Raw genomic sequence first — 19,162 nt, forward strand, 5'->3', positions numbered from 1 at the left:
GGTTCAATAACGGAAGCAAATGTTCTGTACACCGTCCGCGTCCATGGTCGTTCGATGAATCAGTGGAATGACAGTTCAGGACCCTCCATGGCGCCAGAGAAGTTTGTTTCTGCGTATATCTTATATGTATATATTTTGATTTTTTATAGCGCGCCCGTGTCCGTTTTACTCTCAAGGACGCTGTCTGTTCGCGGATTCGTGCAACTTCCTTCACGATATCAAAGTAAAGAACCCTCCCGGCCAGTCACTTGTTGACGTGCACGTCGCGCAGCCTGTCGGGTCACGCGTGTTTTTGCCTCCAAGGACCGTTTTAAATCCTCCTTCGGTCGTGATCAACTCTGCGAGCCCACGCTCTACTCAACTTGTCAGCCCGGTGGATGACACTTCTCGTTATTTTGGTTTACTTTCGGTTCTTCAAGATGTAATTGGCCCAACTAGCGAGGACGGCGAAACACTCACACCTCGACCTGCTAACATGAACGATATTTTTTTGCCGAATTCCCCAGCAGATACCACCATGATTGGTTTCTCCATGGACGTTTCTGCGTTAGTGGAAGAATCAGATTTATGTGATACTCAGGACTCTTCTGTTGTTGAAGTGCCTCGGGATGCAGGGGAAATACAGGAGATACTCGCATGTCGTGATATTGGCTCAGATGATTCTAAAGAGGTTGGGGATGTGCTTCCTTTGTATGTGGTGGGTGACGAGGACGGGGAAGAAGAACAGGAACAGGACCCTGAAGAGGCTGGAGAAGACAGGTCGCAATTCATTTCAATGACTATCTTGCGATTCCCCACCCCGCCTTCCAGGTTCTCTTCTATGAGTACTGCCAGCTCTGTCTTGTCACTCCTTGCATGCCCTCATGACTTGCCAATGGAGGAGCCCTTGGACAATTCAGGACAAGAAGTTTACAATGACCTTCTATCTCCTGTCGAGCTTTCTGCACGCTTGCGGCCTTTCTCAATGTACAGCTACAACTTTCCGCCAAAGCGGCAAGACTCTATCGACTCGGGCTATGCCGACAGTTGGACGGGACCGGCGCTGCTGGCTCGTTCTCCACCTCATTCCATGCGCAATAGCATTGCATTCAATTCAACACCCTCTCGCCGTGCTTCAGTATCTTTGTTACAAGATAGACGCGTGTCATATGATGTTCGCGGCGTCCGACCTTCCCCCCGCCAACCAGTGGTGACCGAAGAGCATGAAGATGACACATCCTCGACTTTATCTATTTTAGATGCCTATGATGTGTCGTCTGATCTTGACGAAGAGCCTCTCTCCCCCACTGTCCGTCTCGCTGGGATAGTGTTAACACCTCCTTTAAGTCCTCCAGTAGAACCATCCTTTCCAAAACAGCCATCCGTTATCATTTCCGAGAGTGCGCCAATTCATGACAGCACCTTAGAAGCACCATCACTTCAGCCCGATTCCGCGCCGGAGGCTGACACCGAACATGCGACTTTCGATGCTGACAGCCCTCTAGATTTATTGGTTTCTCCGCTTTCGTCATCTACGGCTTGCCCGTCCTCTGTTAAAGGGATTTTTCCATCCCGGGAAGCAGTGCTCGTCGGCATGGAATTTTGCAGCCTTCCGCCTTCTCCATTACCCGAACCCGCTGCTTCCGACGTTCATATCGTCAGCAGAGCCGATGACGTCATTACCCCCTCGGTTTCTTCGTATTTGATTGACAGCGAGTTTATGGAGGGAGAATTGTCATTAAAGGTGTCGCTGTTATCTTTAGGCACTTTCCCGTCTGGTCGCTCATCTCCGAATACATCCATACTCTCCGTTGAGTGCGACTACACGGCTGACGACATGACTCAAGAGACCGTTTTCTCTCAACCTCCTTCGCCACAGCAGAGTGGTCTCATACCAGCGCAGTCTCCTACTTTATCGCCGGTACGGGATGATGATGATGATATGGACGGATACGGACTCCGGGAAGATCATCTTTATGCAAGCTACCCAACCGAAAGTCGAGAGTTGTCCATCGCCCGCCCCAGCGAGCGGCCAAGGATCTCCCGTGAACTTCTAGCCCACATCGGGCATGTATTTTCCCTTTCCGACGACATGCCAGTGCCTGCAGGAGATGCTCTAGACACAACCGGAAGTGGTTCAGATGTCCAGACTGATGGTCATCATGATTCGTGGCATGACGCTCTGAATGCGGATGTCCAACAGGCTTTGCGCATGTCTTCAATGTCTCCTGTGATATTCTTATCTGACGATACAGACTTCGATCACGACGAGGCTGGCGTGCGCACGTCTTGGAGCCCTCAATTAAGGCAACTTTTCCGCCAACCTTCGTCGTTGGAGTGGCGTGGAAGGTGTCTTGTCTGTCGAGGAGGGCATGAGCGTTAGCACTGTTGAACTCGACGAGGGCGATGCGCTTCGTGGCCAACATAGCACTGAAGGTCTCTTGGATGACCTGGTATCTTTACCAGCGGCGACTGCCGGGCAAGCCATCGGAACTCGTGACATAGATGCATTCTTACTTCAGAGGAAGCAGGATATCCAGGCAGCTCATTTTCACGACGAATCACTGGTTGACACTAGTACTGTCAACGATCCCTCGGTTGCGACTCTTGGTTCTGTAGATGCTCCTTCGATCATTGAATTTGTACAGAGGAATCGTGCTATCTCAGATGTCACCGTGAAACCCGATTTGCAGTCTCCGAGTGCTCCTTATTTTCCTCCATCACCCGTGGCCTTCATCCCGGCCACCCTCGTTGACACCAATTTGGACGATCATGCGGACTTCCTACAAGCGCTTGACGATCAAGGCGTGGATGCACAACCCACTGATTTGCCAAGTATGGAGGTCACTGCCGTGAAACTATCCTATGAGACGAGGGAATCTCCGAATCTGCATCCAGCATCTGTTCTTGAATCAACAGCACATGATCATGAGGAGAAACATTCTTCCGTGTTAGTTAGGGCGGAGTCCCCTGCAACACATAGAGCTCCACCGAATCTCACAATACATATTCCATCGACCTATGAAGCTCAGCCATCTTCATCGTCTACTGCTCAGAGTCTACCACTTATTCTATCCCTCTCGAATGGACGTGATACGAAGCGATGGTTCTCCGATACAGACGGGCTTTCGTCTACAGCAAGTCCCTCCGTCTCAGCTCCAGTAACGTCAAATCTTTCGTCGCGGGAAGCAAGGAGCACAAAGGTACCGTTCGGTTTTCGACGTGTCAATCCACAGGTAGGCCTCTGAAGCGACATTCTTTAATTGTCACTCATGTATGTCCCTGTAGTTTGTAGCCAGAAGACCGCTGCAGGATATTCAGCCCTCATCCTCCGTTTCACCTGTTTTTCATCCGGCAACGAGACGAGAGAGTGACACTGCCAGTGCGAACGCTGCCCCGCAGCAACTCAACAAGTTCTTTCCACCAAGACCACCATCGACCGACCGGCTCCTGTCTCCTGTTGAACTGCAGCAAGAACCATCCACTACTGGATTAAAACCTCTCAGGCTGGTGAGTTGCCAAACGACAGTAATTCCTGTACACCATCACTCAGGTTCGCCTTCAGTCTAGTTTGCTCAATCCGAGGTCGTCCGTATCATCGACCTCGTCCATCATGTCTAATATATTATCCGGTCGGTACTTCGACTACCTCTTCGGCCATCGTAGTGCTGATTCTTGAATACAGACCATAGCTTCAACTCGTCTTCACCTCATTCGCCCAATGTATCATCTAGTACTTCGCTATCGCATAATTCACTGGTACGTAATCTAATCATGTTTTTGCCCTCAGTGCCAGTCTGATTTGTGTGGGCAGCTGCCTTCACCATGTTTATCAAGCATACCCGAGCATATTCCCGAGCATATTCACAATACCCTCACGCCCGCTCATGATAGTTCTTCGTCATCGTTCGCATTTACTCCTGCTCCCTCGTCTCTTGTTCCTTCTACGCAGAGGGAGTGCCAGTTGCACTCGGCACCAGTCCAACAGGCTCCGTCTTGGCGCCTTTCGCGCTACCGAGGAGGTTCTCGTGATTTTAATCAGCCGCTCCACCTCCTGCCACACCGACTGTCAACTCTCAGTTTGGCATACAACGATGAAGAGGAAGATGTCAATGAATACACACGCACAATTCGTCGTTCCGCCTCCGGCCTTCCTCCACGGCCTTCGTCTGTTCTCGAAGCTCCGGTTCATGCGATAGCGACGCCAAAGCCGACTCTCTTGTTTGCCATTGCGAGCGACGATGTTAATGAAGTGCGACAGGTGCTTGAGAGCGGCGAAGCTGGACCAAACGACCAAGTTGGTCCTCAGTCCGCCCTGGCCTTTACTTTGACCAATGACAAGTTGTCGCACAAGAATGAGATTGTCAAGGCCCTATTAGCCTATGGCGCAGATCCATCGGCGCTGCGTAATCCAGAATTAAATCCATCTGCACAAGTGTCATCGGAGGGAAGTGAGGGTGTTTCAGGCTCACATTCACAGCCTGGAGAGACGATGCCAGAAGGAATGGATCCCGCTACGAGGTGCGTAGTGCCCCTTAAGCTTTCATCACCGTTTGCTCACTCAATTTTTAGATACTATGTTACTAGAGCCGATTCGATACACACTCGGCAAACATCTCAGCTTATATATCGCTCATTCTTCCGGCCCCTCACAAGAGTTCGATATGATCTCATTGGTCAAGATTGGGCATTAGAACAACTCTTCAGGGTGTTGAGTATGCACTCTCAACGGTTGTCGGTGGCTCCCATCGTGGTTCTGCTTTGCGGTATGTTCTCTAGCCAAGTACAGGGTGCATCGTTATACCTCCCCTAGGTCCAAGCGGTCATGGGAAGAGCTTGCTGGCCCGTAAATGTCCGTAACTCGTATTTACGAGCTACACCTCTCTAACTTATCGTTTCTTTTGCAGTTGGAAGTCTCTTGGATATTCCCACCCATACTGTTAACATGACCACATTGCGCTCGACGCACGATCTATGGCAATCGTACTCTATGAGTCCGTATGAGGTTTGTTATGCTTTGTCTGCTGATGGAATGCACCTTGATATTTTTTCCGTGAAGGAGCCTTCCTCGGATACGTTGGCCCAATTTCTGCTTAACAACGAAGGCGAGCGATGCGTAGTAGTGCTCGACGTACGTTCCCCTCAACCTTGTTCTGCGAAACTGACTCATTTCTACCTCAGGAGATTGAAAAGGTAGAAGATCCTAAAGCGTTGTACTCTCTTCTCATGCCTTGGGAGCTAGGTGAGTTCATATAACATTGTAAGTACGACAATGTTTTACTCTTTTTCAAAGGCCGCTGCTCCCTTGAAACGGGAAAGCGACATGTTGATCTTACGAAAGTAATCTGGCTTGGAACATCCAATATAGGCCATAACTTTGTATTTGAGCACCATGATTCCCGACCAGATCCAAGCAAACCCGTTACTCGAGAAGAGTACCGAGGTCTCATGGATCTTTTAAGACCTCATGTCTCGCAATGCCTCGGAGTAAGTGCTTGAACTGGTCAAATCCTTTACGGACTCCCCGATACTGTCTCTTTCAGGCTTCGCTTCTGTCCCGCGTTACCACTGTGTTGCCTTTTATTCCGTTCACCGTGGAAGAAAAAGATGGCAATCGCAGCCGAAACGGTGTACTCTCTCACCAGCAACGCTGCGAAGACCCTGTCCCCTCAAGATGTGGAGGCAATTGTGATGAAAGTGCTGCCAAGTTATGTTCCATCGGAGGGAGCTCGTTCATTACACAGAGCCGTGTCGAATCAATTGGTGGATTTGATCTAGTCTCTGACTTTGCGATTCTTTGATATACCTGTGATTTATGGTACTTAGTATTGTGTTGTTGCATCTTTGCAGTTGCGGTATATCTTTCTGTGTCCATCCAGATCTAGCGAGTGCAATACATACATTATGCCATCGTGACGATGAAACAAAAACCAGGCTATCTAATAGTTCGAAATTTGGACTTGGATGAAATTCATTAAAGAGAAAATGCAAGTTATGAACGTACATCTCCCCTTGTCTCCCTTATATAGAGAAAGAGGATGGTCGTTTCTAGTTTTTGATTATGGGTCTCCCATAGACAGACCCCTCGTATCGTGTGGCACTGCTGCGAGGCTATGCCACTCAAGTCGATCGAGTATTTCAGGAATCAGGAACGACAGAGCTGCTTATACGTAGCCATATTAATGTTTCCGGTCGGTTTCGAACTAGGCAGGCCGTAGTGTCGAGTTGGAAAGCACAGGCTGAACTTAATTTCAGGTCTCCATGTTGAAATCGAATTGAAGTAGCACTTCACGAGTGCTACGTCACATCCATATCTTCTCACACCACTGGCAATCAATGACACCTCTCAAGCACTTTTGATGCCCATGGTGATGATGATAATCTTCAGCGCTTTCAAGACGGCGGTGCAATCATTGATGATTGTTGCCAAGGAGTGATTATGTGTGATAGACCTCCATGGTTTGGACAGGGTGCGTAGTAAGGAACTCATTCATCTTTCCTCCAAAGCTTACTCCCTTTTTCTTTTCTTTCAGCGCCTTCTTCGTGACATACTCTATGCGTTTCGTTCAGCGGGAAGGGCGCAGGATCGCTCGTTTTCTGCAACGGCGCGATTCTAGCGCTAGCGCTTCTTCTATATCTTCCGCACCTTCACCTGCTATCCCTGACGGACCTGGGTTAGCACTTCCCCCGACAACGACGCCTGTAGCCACTTCAAATAGTTTCCCTGCTTCAAGTCAAACCCTCGTCATCGCGCTTTCAATCCTTGCGTTTATCATTCTTGGTATGTCGTCCTCTATGTATGGTAATGTCATTTGGGCTTTACATCTATCAGGCATTGGGTTCTGGTACATACGAGTACAGAGGAGGAAATCCATCAAGGGCGTTGTCAACGTTGCTGATGGGGGTGATGTAGAACGACAGAAAGAGAAATGGCTCGCACCGTCTACAACTGCTCCCCTAGCTCTTGACACCTTCGTGGCACCTGCTGGTGTTGGCTGGGCACCCCAGTTTCGCTCGATTAGTGGTCCTGAGTATGTCAGAGAAGCTGCCAAAGAGTCCAAGCCACCCCTTCCCAAACGCTCGCGTTCTCCACCGCCATCTCTCGTCTCTAAACCATCTCAAGATCCCTTTGCTGATCCCCGACCCAAGTCTGTTCCTCCAAAGTCACCCGGGGCTCGTGATATGGAAGGTGCCATCAGCATTTCCTCTCCGTCTTCTCCTCAGCCCTATGCTCTTTCCGTGAGTGGGTATCAGATTAGAGGTCTCTGGACGAAAGAGAAGGGAACACGGGATTCGGAAGTTTGAGTTACTGTAACCTTTGCATGATCCTGATGATTCAGGACAAAGCTGTTTCTTATGATGCCAACTGCAGACTCGATGAGATCCCACTACAGTTTGCTATTCACAATTGGTTTTGCTTTGCTTCTAGATATTAGGTATTCCTCTTTTTAAATGTCTTTCCGGAGACAACGAAAACCTTACCGTAGGCTTAATGCGTATTCCACTCCTTTTTATGCAACCCTTAATTTATTAGATGACCAGTGATTTGTTTACAGACTCCAGTAAAGCTCATTGAGAGGACGAAGCATGGTAAATCTGTAGTTACTGTTCAAATGCGATTTGCCAAAGATACTGTCAATTATGGAGGGTAAGGTGCAAAGTTACTTAGCAGTCTTAGGACAAACATCTCATTCCTCCGCAAACCGTGCTTTCCGTCTAAACCTAGCTTGGTCACGCAACCACTGTATGAAATAGTGAATTTATTGCAAAAGAGACTAAAAAGTATACGCACCTGTCGATATTGGTGGAGAGATCCAATTTTTTCTCCTATGGTACCGCAAGTATAAGATACGTTTCACATTCAGTCCCAGCGCCAGTACTTACCATAGAAATCCGGCACGGGTTCGTGGCACTTTGAGCTGTTGGATCTACACGATTCTTCACTATGTGTTGGTGAAATCTGCGGTCTTTGGCTTCTATGAGGTTCATTGCGCGACGGTGAGTCATTCTCCAACCCGCAGCCCCGATAGTGGGGCCAATGAGGTATCCGAGCCCTGAGCTACATTAATTAAGGTCACCTTTGCATAGACAAAATGTCTCACCCATGCATGAGACCGTACAACCGCCGTAGAAAAACAACGGATCTATCCCCTAGTTCTATGAGAAAGAGGTACAAGCATATAGCAATTTATTACACACCATGATAGGCTTCGTCGCGTCCGACTCAAGAGAACCAAAGTACGCAAGTCCTCCCACCAACCCGAGAATACATGCCGGAATGGTAGCAGCCTATCATGTGTTAATAGCCTATGAGAAAACGCGAACATGAATTCCAGCTGGAGTATCTCACAGTCTCCCATTTTCGTTTACTTTTGCGAATCTCCAGATATTCGGGCCAGGTCAAGTTCTGCTGTTCTGCCTCGGAGACTGGTGTGTTTGAATTATGTCTGATGTTCAAGACCGCCCGACGACATATCCGTGGCGGCGCGAGGCGCACTTCATGACAACTGATTCTTGCAAGAGACACTGACATTATGAGAAAGATGGTGTTTTCCGGTTTTAACTGTTCCTCATTTCAACCAGCCTTGCCAAATACCAAAATAGGAATGTTATTCCCACACATATGTTACGATCTAGATTAATCAAAGATTTATTCTTGGCGCTGGTACAGCAAGTCTCGGTATTCGTTCCTTTGACCATCATCACTATCACCTGTGTCTGAGGACAGCCTGAACGCATGGAAGGAGCGAAATCTTGTCTACTGTGCTGTCAAACATGCGTAGGAAATGGCGTGGGCAACGAGCACGACAAATCGAACCCCCTTGCTCTCGATAATCTGTTATCTGTGGGAACTATCAGTGTAGACGTTCAAGACAGTCATCTGCACTGCGCTCATAGACACGCAAGTGACACCTGGCATCCAGTACCATCACGTCAGCTGTCTGTTTATGCAGAGGATGATGTGTTTTGCAAGCTCTCTTTCCTGACTGAACATCAATTCCTGCGTGCTACCTGTTGCCTTGGAACGAGTCAACGAGTGTTATATATCCGCATATACCTCATACCTACCGACTTACCAATTGTGCAAAAAAGCCTACGACATCGCAGTGAAGCTGTATTGAAAGAGGGTCATCGTCACCTTCAAGCGTTATTACCCTCGATCGTACAGGACCAACGTTCCTGGAATGCAGATGAACTCCCCTCGATGAGTCAACCTCAAAATTATTTCTTGCCAAGGGATATTGTAAGCACTCCCTACGCTGTGATCGGTGTCTAATAGCTGCATATCTCATCACACAGGATAATCGCACAATGGCGGAGATCTATAGCGACCTACCATCATTGGTCTCTTCAACAATTACTGTGAGACAAGAAATCAGGGGTCTTCGCAGTGTTTTGTATGAGTACCAGAGACAGTCCGTTGCCGTGATGATTGAGAAGGAGCTGAGCAACCAGCCTGTTCAGGACCCTTTATACATCCCGATCTCAGATATGCATGGCGAACGTTTTTACTTCCAGCCTTCAACCCTTACCGCTGCGCGTGAATGCCCAACAGTTGCTCGGTGTAAGGGTGGGATTTTATGTGAAGAACTAGGTAAGTGCCGCATCATTCCCAACTCCTCGACTTATATATGGCCACACACAGGCACGGGAAAGACGGTGATGATCTTGGGCTTGATCCTTGCTACTGTCGATCAACTATCTCAGCCGGAAGAATCGCTATTGGACTACCGCCCTGTTATGTCTCCCTTGGCCTATCGCACCTTCCCTGCAGATGAGTACCTTAATGCTCGAAGGAGGGCTGGCATGCATAAAAGTTCGACGCTCGATGTAACACGCGTTCCATCTCTCGTTGAAATTCTTCTTCACCGTATAAGGACGTGGGGTGACAAAGTGGACGTTCGATCACATGAAGAACAACTGGAGGCGTCCAACCTCTGGCAGCTCCTGCAAGCCAACACGCCATTTTATCACCACTACCCCGTCAAATCACCTATACCTGCTCTTGGTCCTTCTCGCACAAGAGATCGGGTCTCGAAATATCCCCGAGTGATGTACTTAACGGCAGCAACACTTGTTGTTGTGCCCGTCAATTTGCTTGGACAGTGGGATAGGGAAATTCTGAAACATTGTCATAGCACCTTGAGATATCTTGTCATCCGACAGACAACGCAGATCCCAAGTGCGAAGGCTTTAGCGTCTGATTATGATGTATGTAGCATTGTCTCCACATCGAGTGACTGCATTGCTGATTTGTAAATATTCAAGCTCATCATTATGACGGATAGTCGTGCGTTTTAGTACTTCACATGTTTTCAGTGCTTATCATCTTCAGGTTTTCGCAGAGAGTCGGTGAAGAATAAAGTTGCACATTTGCATAAACTCAAACCCTGCACTTGTGCTCCATTTCCTGGTAGCCGCGTACCAAACTGTTGTTGTCCCAGCGACCCAGATGTATCGCCTCTTTTTCAAATTCGCTGGAAGAGGCTTGTGATCGACGAAGGCCATACCTCAGGAAATACGGCCGCCACATTAAATTACTTTGTTCGCCAGCTAAGCATCGAACGTAAATGGATTGTGACAGGAACCCCGACGTCGAATATACTAGGGCTGAGCTTGGGGCGCAAGCAGGACGACGACATAGAAAATGACAGTACCGTTGACAGTACCTACTCGTTATCTATACCTGCTACGACAGATTGCTCTACATCCGATACCTCTTCAATTTCTGATGGCGGCGCGGAGAACATAGCCAGGGTATGGGGGACGTACGACTACGTCAACTTGCGAAAACTCGGGACAATGATCAGCGACTTCCTCGCCGTTCCTCAGTTCCATTCTGATCTCAAATTGTTTGGTAGCCATGTATCTGCACCTCTCTGCGATCATCGTGGGCCTCGCGTAGGCGCAGTCAAAGTATTGAGTCAGGTCATGGAGATGGTCATGGTTCGTCACAGGTTAGTCGTATTGTATACTGCTAGAGACCGCAAAGTTTATCTTATCTAGGATCGAGGACATTGAAGAAGAAGTAGTTCTACCTCCCATGCGACATACACCCATTTACATGGATCTTGACGCCTATGCTGTAAAGTCTTACAATGCGATGCAAGCCAGCATTGCAATTAACGCTATTGACTCTCAACGTGAGGGTCAGGTGCGTATCTGGTCGTGTATCCGAACTTTCACTCACGTCGCCTGAAGGATTACATCTTCCATCCTAGGGTGAGAACTTGCAGATCCATTAAGCACGATTTAAACACTGACTTTAATTTTGCACTAGAACGCAAAAAATCTTCAGATTGCCATGGACAACTTGTCACAGTAAGTTCTTGGCTCCAGCGAAAATCATAACTAAAATCAAAGTCGAACAGAGGAATGTTTTGGTCGGCGTCCGACATCTTGTTTAACGTCGACCAAATACGACATGAAGCCCCTAAATTCCTGGCTCGTGCCACTGAAGCCCAAGTGTCTAATGATGATATGGCACTATTGGAACAAGCACTAGCACACGCGTTAGTCTGCTCTCCTTGTTACTGTATACTCAGGCTTAGTGACGCCTCGCAGAGAGGCGGCAGCGAAAGATCCTCTGTGGCGCGCCATGCAACAACATGAAGATGTCCCTTTTCGCGTGACGGGGATAGACACAGCTGTTTTCGAAGCCTGGACACGGGGAAGATTGAAGGACAGATCTCGCGTTGACAATCTCATGCATGCGAGCCGGCTGTGTGATCTACGAGCTCTCGTTCGCAGCCGACCTTTGATGAATCTAGATCGATTGGTTGAGGAAGGCAAAGCGTTGGATCTGAATGAACGAGCACGATGCGAGAAGAAAGCTGCACAAGTACACGATGTCACCAACGCCTTGCAGATGAAAAAGATGGTGTCTGAGGTTAAAGACGAGTTGGAGGTCATGAAGGAGAAAGAGAAAGTATATCAAACAGAGGATGTACCTGAAACAGACATTGATGGCTTTGTTCGCCGCAAGTTGGGGCATCACGCTGCTCCTTCGTCATCCAATCTACTCAGCTCGTCGCCATTGTCAAGAACATGTGTCGGGCCATCTCTATCCACCAAGTTGAACTTTATCATATCAGAGGTCAATCCACAGTATTATTGTGTCGCCTACCTCTCACCCTTCTTTCTAGGTTCTGAATCATTCAGAGAAGGAAAAATTCCTCATATTCTCTAATTCACCACTCACTCTCGCCCATATCGCAGAGGCACTCTCTTTTATCGAAATCAAGTACCTCCGATATACAACAGATGTTTCTCCGCCACTACGAGAGCAATGCGTCATGACTTTTGAGTCCTCTGATACCTTCCGTGTTTTCCTGATGGAGTTGAAGCTCGGTGCTCGTGGTCTGTGAGTATATCTCATTTGCACTCATTTTTGTTGTTCACAATGTATCCGACAGGAACTTGACCTCTGCTTCCCGAGTTATCTTCTGTGAGCCTGTCTGGCACCCCGATGTCGAGGCACAAGCCATAAAGGTCAGATTTTGTTTCAGATTAGACAATCGTCGCTGAAATAGTTGCCAGCGAGCACACCGTATCGGGCAGACAAAACCAATTACTGGTAATTCTTCCTGAATGATGCTTAATAGTTCGGTTCATCACATCACTACCCTTAGTGAAGACTCTCGTAATCAGACACACTGCAGAAGAGGCAATGGTCTCTAGACGTCATCTTCTGAAGGGATCTGGCAAAGTTCCGAGGATGACTGCCGAAGTGGGGATGCGTCACTTCATGGAGGTACATGCAATTCGGTTATACTCGGTCATGGGATCACTCACTAGGACCTTCATCTTCTTAGAACCCTCGGTTTTTAGCTGTTCCAACAGAGCCAGAGCGTTTCTCTTCATCGCTACAGATCTCTTTGCTAACACATGCAGAGCCTCAAACGCAGAATTTCACATCTACGCACACCTCGGAGGATTCTGCCACACCTTCAGCCCTGAATATCAACGTCATCAATACTTATCAGCCAGACGGCACAGCAGACCGGGCTTTGAAACGACCTCGAACGGTTAGGTTCGCGGATTAATACTGAGGCTTGTTTCGTAGCCAAAGACGCAGCCTATGATGTATTGTGCTGCAGTTGTCGAATGATACCTTTTTTCATTTCTTTGTGTTTTTTCTGGGGGGGCCTCCACCGTCATTCCTCTCACCGACCTTGAGTTTTACTTTGAGAAACTCCGTTCATCGCATTAGCGGATGACCTAGATCGTTGACAGGCTGGTTTCAGAATTACTTGTTGTACAGACAAGATAACACTAGTCTTGCGTGGTTTGCATGAACAATTTCAGGGCAGGTGCGGAAGTTGGGAGACGCAAAAGACTTATGCAAACTCGTACAACAGATGTTAAATTCACAGAAGGATCAATCGAGAGAAAAGTCCTAGCGTAAGTACCTTATTCAAAATGCCCTAATCAAGAATGAACCGCAGCTTCGCGCCATTTGCTACACGTGTCCAAACATCGATAGCTTCGTACTGGAAGTAGGCGTCAGAAAAACCTTGTCATCAAATGCATATATACTCACCTCCGCAATGGTATCATTAAGCTGCGCCTCGGTATATCCAGCACCCAACACACGGGACCGAACGTCAATGAGAGCGAGTTCTTCCCCATCATCCTCATCTTCATCGGAGTCGACGTCCATCTCGCGTTCCCCGCCAGGGCCTCGACCAAACCTCTTCTGTCTCTTTCTCCGTTTCCTCCCACCCTCGTTTGACATGCTTTTGATGAGCCTAAAGATCTGACTGACAACCGACCGATCAGGCTCATACTCCTTGTCATCATCATCGTGCAGGCTCTCTTTGCTGCATTCCATAAGCCGGAGTGCCTCGTCGACATCATCCCGCTGCACGGTGTCTGCGAAGCGAAGGCGTGCGAGAGATTGTGCGAGACGGAGCACACCGAGGAGCGTACGCGCGGATGTGTAGGTATGGGATTTCTTTTGTGCGGCCTCGTCTTTCGAGAGCTTGCGAAGGCGGACATAGGAGTCGACGATGTAGCTAGAGACGTCTGAGGGAACGGTAGGACGGCGTTGGCGAGCTTGGGCGATGTAATGCCTGCCAGGCGGCTCGTTAAATTCGAATAAATGTCTTGAACGCCCATGCTCACCTCATAAGGACAGGGTCAACAACATCGTACTCGAGCTCTGGATGGGAGTTGAACATGTGCACATGGGTTACATGTTGCGCTAGTCGCTCATCGTCTTCTCTGGTCGGTTTGTCCAGGATGAGGAATAAAAGATCAAACCGAGATAGGAGCGCAGCAGGCAGATTGATGTTTTCGACAGGCGACACTTTCGGGTTATACCGGCCATACAGAGGGTTCGCGGCCGCAAGTATGGATGTGCGAGCATTCAGAGTCGTTGATATTCCAGCTTTTGAGATGGAGATTGTTTGCTGTTCCATGACTTCGTGAATCGCAGTTCTGTCTGTTTCCTCCATCTTGTCGAATTCGTCGATGCAACAAATGCCATTGTCGGCGAGAACCAGGGCACCACCCTCTTCAGTATTGTCAGGCCAAGCATTTAAGCAAGACCGAAAGAAACTCACCAAGAACCATCTCATCGGTAACTGGGTCTCTCATGACCGCGGCTGTAAGACCAACTCCTGATGAACCTTTACCCGTGGTGTAGACTCCTCGGGGGGCGATCTTCGAGATATACTTCAGGAGCTGCGACTTGGCCACACCAGGATCACCCATCAGGCATACATTGAGGTCACCACGAATCTTCATCCCGTCACCCATCGTCTTTGTTACACCCCCTACAAGTAATAGCAACAAGGCTTTCTTTACATCAGTGTGTCCATATATTTCGGGTGCGATATTCTGGGCGAGCTTGTTGTACAGCGACGGGTCTGCCTGCATCTCCGCGATTTGTGCCTGTATTTGTGGTGTCATCTCCATGTCACTGTATTGCTTCTTGAGCTGGTGGATATGGTGTCCTTCAAGGTAGGTGTCGGTGAGCAGTCCAGCTCGGATAGCTTGGAATCCTGTGTAGGGAATGGGGAGGAAGATACCTCCGAGGTGAACAACATCGCCTGGGTTCATTTGGCGCGTCAGGTTGCCGTGCACGTGTATAGTCATGGATCGGGGTATGTGTCCTACTGGCACTTGGTCGGCCTGGATGTTATTAGTGCCAATACAAAATCAGGTGTCCATGACTCACCATCTCTTGAATTTTAACTTCTTGGAAAGGACTAAACCGACATGCTCGAGTCTGCATGTGAAGGGAGCCACGTATGCCGTTCTTCTTGCATTCCTGTTCATTTGGACAGTCCGTAATAGGAGAGAAGGTTTTGCTGGATATCTGCTGGAATGTTTCGGAACCGCAAACATCGCAAGTGTAGGCGTTCACAAGGAGTAATGGTTTGACTTCTGACACGCGGGTAACGATGCCCCGAACAGTGATCAGCCTGCCAAGATAGGTTCCCTTGACCTCTCGGACGGCCAGAGCAACGTCGGACCGAAGAGGCTGGAAATAAAGGTTGCTTGAATGAAGAGTCAACTCTCGAACGAACATTGGCAATATCACCACGTACTATCGCCGCAAGAGATGGTTAGGGAAGCCCTCTTGGCTGCCTTCAGTCTGCTCATTCCGTTCTCGCCTTTGGTGCAGGATGACATCGATGACTTCATCATGTTCACTGATATCCTTGGTTGGAGGCGGCATGAGCTTGTCCACGGCTTCACTGAAAAGCGCGACGTAGCGCCGAGTGTTGTTTCGTATCCGAGATACCAGTTCGGCGACCGTTTTCTCGTGCTTTACGAAAGATCAACACATATAGAACATCAGAAAAATGTGGAGATCTCGTACTTGATGGATGTCTTCCATGTCAATAGTGAGCATTTGCTGCTCACGGTTTGCTATACGTTGCTGATGAATCAAACGTTGAGTAAAGACGCGTCCCAATTACTGCATGACACGTACAAGCTGCTGCATGTATTTGAGACCTTTCCTGCTAGCGCCTTGCCGATCCTCCTCGTCATCGCTGAGCGCCATATCTGCAAAGTCGTCGTCCCATTGCTTGTGTGTATCCACATATGTGGATAAAAAGTTCTGTATTTTATCTGTAAATACATTAGCTTCGTCATCTATGTATGGAGCAAACACACCTAGTTCATCGTCGTAACTAATGGGTATGTTGAGCACCGGGAGGGACATTGTGTACTGTTAGTACTTAGTCGCGTCTCAAAGGCGCGTCTGTCACAACCAGGAGAGGACGTGACATTTGTTGTCACGCTCAATCTAAACACGTCACGTGACTCATTACCGCATCAAGTGTTTCAGGAGATCATTGTTGTCGCGGTTCTCGATATGAGCGCCAAGGGAATTAAGCAGACAATATTTGTTTACATTTAAATATGATCTATTGCATGAGTTGATTACCTCTGCTGGCTCTACCGGATGATCTAGCCATCTGTCTTAATACTTAAGTCACGCACATAAATATATGCCATAACCTTTATACCGCCTCGCTGATACCAGCACCAGCAGACCTTCCATTCATCGACCAGTGAGCCTAATTTCAAGCGCACGCAATGGAAAGTAAGTAACAGCTGAGAACGCTGCTGCAAGCTGTGCATAATCTTGTGAGCGAATTCATGTTCAGACAACCAAAGATAATGCACACCTCAAACCCGATCTCTGCTCCTACCATCTCTCCAAGTGGGCCTGTATAAAACGCCTACGAACAAATTGATGAGTGAGTGCACATGAATGGACTGATGCAGCGCCGATGACCCGCCTGTGACATCCCGATGACAGCACCTGCGACACCAAAGCACCCTGCAAGGATACCCGCTACGCCTACTGGTAGTCTTAAGAAGTGAGGAGAGGATGGTGAGGTCACGATCTTCATCCAATAGAACTGCTGGCAGCAGAACTTACTTTGATGGCGTATCATAATCATCCAAGTTGTACCCACCAAGTGGCCCGTTTTTCCGCCGGAAGATGAAGTGTTCCTCAGCTACGATCACAATGAAGAATGCCGTCCAGTCACTAAGAATCCTGAGGAAATTAGAAAGAATAGTAATAAAATGCTCGTGGCCTGCAATACCAGCTGCAGTGTACACCACGAAGGTTAGCAGTACCCAGAAGAAGCGCGGAATAATGGCGAACGGGCGTCCAAGTGCCTGCATGGACAAGCCCGCGGAGTAAGTATTCGGGATGTTGTTGGCACTATGACTGGTTTAGTGTGAACATGAAAAGGCATTTACCCATTCTTACATGAGAGAAAGCGCGAGCAGGACGAGGATGAACTGGCCAAAATGACCCAATGGCGAGAGGACCTGCGCAACAAGGCCGCCTGTCGAGCCGCCTCTGAACGCCGCGACGTATGCAGGGTCTGTGATGGTCATAAGGGCGGCACCGAGAATCCCGACAAAGCAGATAGGGATGAATAAGCCGAAGAACGTAAGCAGAAATACGCGCATAGGTGGTGTATCAGCAGGCAGCCGACAGTTAAAGTCCGCCGCAACTGGCGCCCACTGATAATCGTTTAGATGACGATTTCAAGTTAGCAACCGTCGAGCGAATATAAATGATGATTAGACCCACCCCAGTGAATAAGCCGAATACGATCCCGCCGAAGCTGAGAATGTCTGCTGAGAGGGCGTGCCCTGTGTCCTCAAGTGGCTTTTGCGCGTTGATGTCATATCCGGCTTTTCCACCAAGACCCCAGAGGAAGAGCATGCTGATCAGGGTAATTATCCATGCATAGCGCTCATAGACGTGCACCATGTTGTACCCGACAACGCACGGGATGAGGGAGCACACACCAATGATGATGATTCCAACGACGGACGGAAGGGTACCAGGGTTGATGTTGGACAGCGTTTGACCTCCGAGGATAACAGTCGTTGTGGCAAAGCCAAACCTAGACAAGGCTCAGCAAAATAAACATGAGCAAGAATAAACATACTGCGTGAGGATGTTGAGGACTGAGTAGATGGTACAACCGAGATATCCCGAGCTGAAACGAGTGATGACCATGGTGCGGAGGCCCGTTATGGGGCCGAGAGTAGCAACAAACGCTGTCGCGATGGCCCCGAGAGTACCGAAGCAGAGGATGGTAGCTACAGCATTACTTGGGAGAATAAGCGTGGTTGTGACACCATGCCTGTCCAAGTGACCTACCCGAAACTCAAAGTAAAAGTTGACTGTGCGAGCACGCCTATGGGAATGATATCAAACACTGTGTTAACAGACCTACACCAAGGTCAAGTAATAGTACGGATATCGGTCGGGTGACGCAGACTGACCACCACATTAGGATGCTACACTGGGGTCAGATCAGGCATACGAGTGGAACTCAGACACATACTTGTTCCAGGCATTTTTTGACTCTCGCTGGTTTTCTGGCATACGCTCTACTCCACGGGCCTCGATACCGCTTGCGAAGAGTCTCGATAGAAGAGGTCCTAATTTACCAAAACACCTGACGATCACGCGATTTGGCACTGCCTCAATCGTGTACGCATCTTGAGCATCTTCAAGTCCGGCGACAAATTTCTCCTCATCCTCTGCGTAATGGCCTGGGAAGACAGACATGGCGATTTCCGGGGAAGATATGCAGAATGTCAAGGGCACAGCAGGAATGTCGAGTGTACATTTACGAAGTATTTGAACAGTGCATTGTGAAGAGGGCCATGCTGGCAATGCGCTGGCGTCCGTTGAATGCGTCAGTCATTGAATAGTCGAAAGAACTCTGGAGTGTGTGTTTTACGGTGATAAGCCGATCAGTAGTCGAAGCGTGTTGCCCCAATGAGTTACTTCAACGATATGCGCCACAACGCGCCGTTGAGGACTGCCGATCCGCCCGACCAACCAGACAGCACCGGAACCGGTCCGCAACTCGCAATATCAATTTAAAAGTTTTGCACTAGATTCAAAGACTTAACTGCACGGTAGGATAAGGGCAGCATCGGTTGAGTAACCTACTCGAGGTCACATGTTCGTCCTGAGAATAGCCCACACCATGTGCATTGGAGTCTCACCGATACGAGCCTGTTCCCATTGCAGGCGTTTACATCCTATCGTCTGCTCCGGAAAAGATCCCTAATCCAATGCTGCCTCAAAAATAGAGTGATGAACTGTGGGCCAATCGGTAAGAAAGGGGATATATCATGAATTTTGACGGAATTTATAATCACTGCTGGTGGACGC

The 19,162-nt window shown here is 48.6% G+C and overlaps 7 protein-coding genes across 7 annotated transcripts; 4 read left to right on the forward strand and 3 right to left on the reverse strand.

The window, feature by feature from the left end:
• The first annotated feature begins 8 nt into the window (after nt 1-8).
• Nucleotides 9-2,722, forward strand: BJ212DRAFT_58743 (uncharacterized protein). The gene is made up of 2 exons (XM_041343587.1): nt 9-101; nt 150-2,722. The coding sequence occupies exons 1-2, from the start codon at nt 68-70 to the stop codon at nt 2,360-2,362; spliced, it is 2,247 nt and encodes a 748-aa protein (XP_041200381.1). The 5' UTR covers nt 9-67; the 3' UTR covers nt 2,363-2,722.
• A 1,351-nt stretch (nt 2,723-4,073) lies between these two features.
• BJ212DRAFT_1443519 (P-loop containing nucleoside triphosphate hydrolase protein) lies at nt 4,074-5,757 on the forward strand (the record flags this gene model as incomplete). Its single annotated transcript, XM_041337840.1, has 10 exons — nt 4,074-4,146; nt 4,179-4,500; nt 4,552-4,745; nt 4,793-4,831; nt 4,887-4,984; nt 5,039-5,110; nt 5,161-5,221; nt 5,273-5,466; nt 5,523-5,566; nt 5,625-5,757. The coding sequence occupies 10 exons, from the start codon at nt 4,074-4,076 to the stop codon at nt 5,755-5,757; spliced, it is 1,230 nt and encodes a 409-aa protein (XP_041200382.1).
• Nucleotides 5,758-6,435: 678 nt separating this feature from the next.
• Nucleotides 6,436-7,284, forward strand: BJ212DRAFT_1294779 (uncharacterized protein; the record flags this gene model as incomplete). The annotated part of the gene is made up of 3 exons (XM_041332251.1): nt 6,436-6,449; nt 6,513-6,760; nt 6,812-7,284. 3 exons carry the CDS (start codon nt 6,436-6,438, stop codon nt 7,282-7,284), a joined length of 735 nt encoding a protein of 244 aa, XP_041200383.1.
• Nucleotides 7,285-7,667: 383 nt separating this feature from the next.
• BJ212DRAFT_1443520 (mitochondrial import protein Pam17) lies at nt 7,668-8,512 on the reverse strand (the record flags this gene model as incomplete). Its single annotated transcript, XM_041337841.1, has 6 exons — nt 7,668-7,721; nt 7,772-7,806; nt 7,860-8,033; nt 8,082-8,130; nt 8,179-8,268; nt 8,330-8,512. The coding sequence occupies 6 exons, from the start codon at nt 8,510-8,512 to the stop codon at nt 7,668-7,670; spliced, it is 585 nt and encodes a 194-aa protein (XP_041200384.1).
• A 125-nt stretch (nt 8,513-8,637) lies between these two features.
• Nucleotides 8,638-12,880, forward strand: BJ212DRAFT_1312986 (SNF2 family N-terminal domain-containing protein). Its single transcript, XM_041334069.1, has 13 exons — nt 8,638-9,223; nt 9,280-9,574; nt 9,626-10,191; nt 10,249-10,270; nt 10,316-10,937; nt 10,987-11,134; nt 11,182-11,202; nt 11,261-11,301; nt 11,352-11,492; nt 11,545-12,076; nt 12,126-12,343; nt 12,396-12,471; nt 12,520-12,880. Exons 1-13 carry the CDS (start codon nt 8,717-8,719, stop codon nt 12,568-12,570), a joined length of 3,240 nt encoding a protein of 1,079 aa, XP_041200385.1. The 5' UTR covers nt 8,638-8,716; the 3' UTR covers nt 12,571-12,880.
• Nucleotides 12,881-13,406: 526 nt separating this feature from the next.
• BJ212DRAFT_1256340 (DNA replication licensing factor MCM7) lies at nt 13,407-16,159 on the reverse strand (the record flags this gene model as incomplete). Its single annotated transcript, XM_041329782.1, has 8 exons — nt 13,407-13,472; nt 13,523-14,054; nt 14,107-14,497; nt 14,547-15,117; nt 15,164-15,485; nt 15,537-15,757; nt 15,812-15,871; nt 15,926-16,159. 8 exons carry the CDS (start codon nt 16,157-16,159, stop codon nt 13,407-13,409), a joined length of 2,397 nt encoding a protein of 798 aa, XP_041200386.1.
• A 342-nt stretch (nt 16,160-16,501) lies between these two features.
• BJ212DRAFT_1474696 (permease for cytosine/purines, uracil, thiamine, allantoin-domain-containing protein) lies at nt 16,502-18,547 on the reverse strand (the record flags this gene model as incomplete). Its single annotated transcript, XM_041339136.1, has 10 exons — nt 16,502-16,573; nt 16,629-16,669; nt 16,739-16,815; nt 16,886-17,176; nt 17,225-17,484; nt 17,555-17,873; nt 17,919-18,083; nt 18,134-18,205; nt 18,259-18,273; nt 18,321-18,547. The coding sequence occupies 10 exons, from the start codon at nt 18,545-18,547 to the stop codon at nt 16,502-16,504; spliced, it is 1,539 nt and encodes a 512-aa protein (XP_041200387.1).
• Between the last annotated feature and the right edge of the window lie 615 nt (nt 18,548-19,162).

The sequence above is a fragment of the Suillus subaureus genome (genome assembly GCF_016647635.1).
Source record: "Suillus subaureus strain MN1 chromosome Unknown BJ212scaffold_1, whole genome shotgun sequence".
Lineage (NCBI taxonomy): Eukaryota > Fungi > Basidiomycota > Agaricomycetes > Boletales > Suillaceae > Suillus > Suillus subaureus.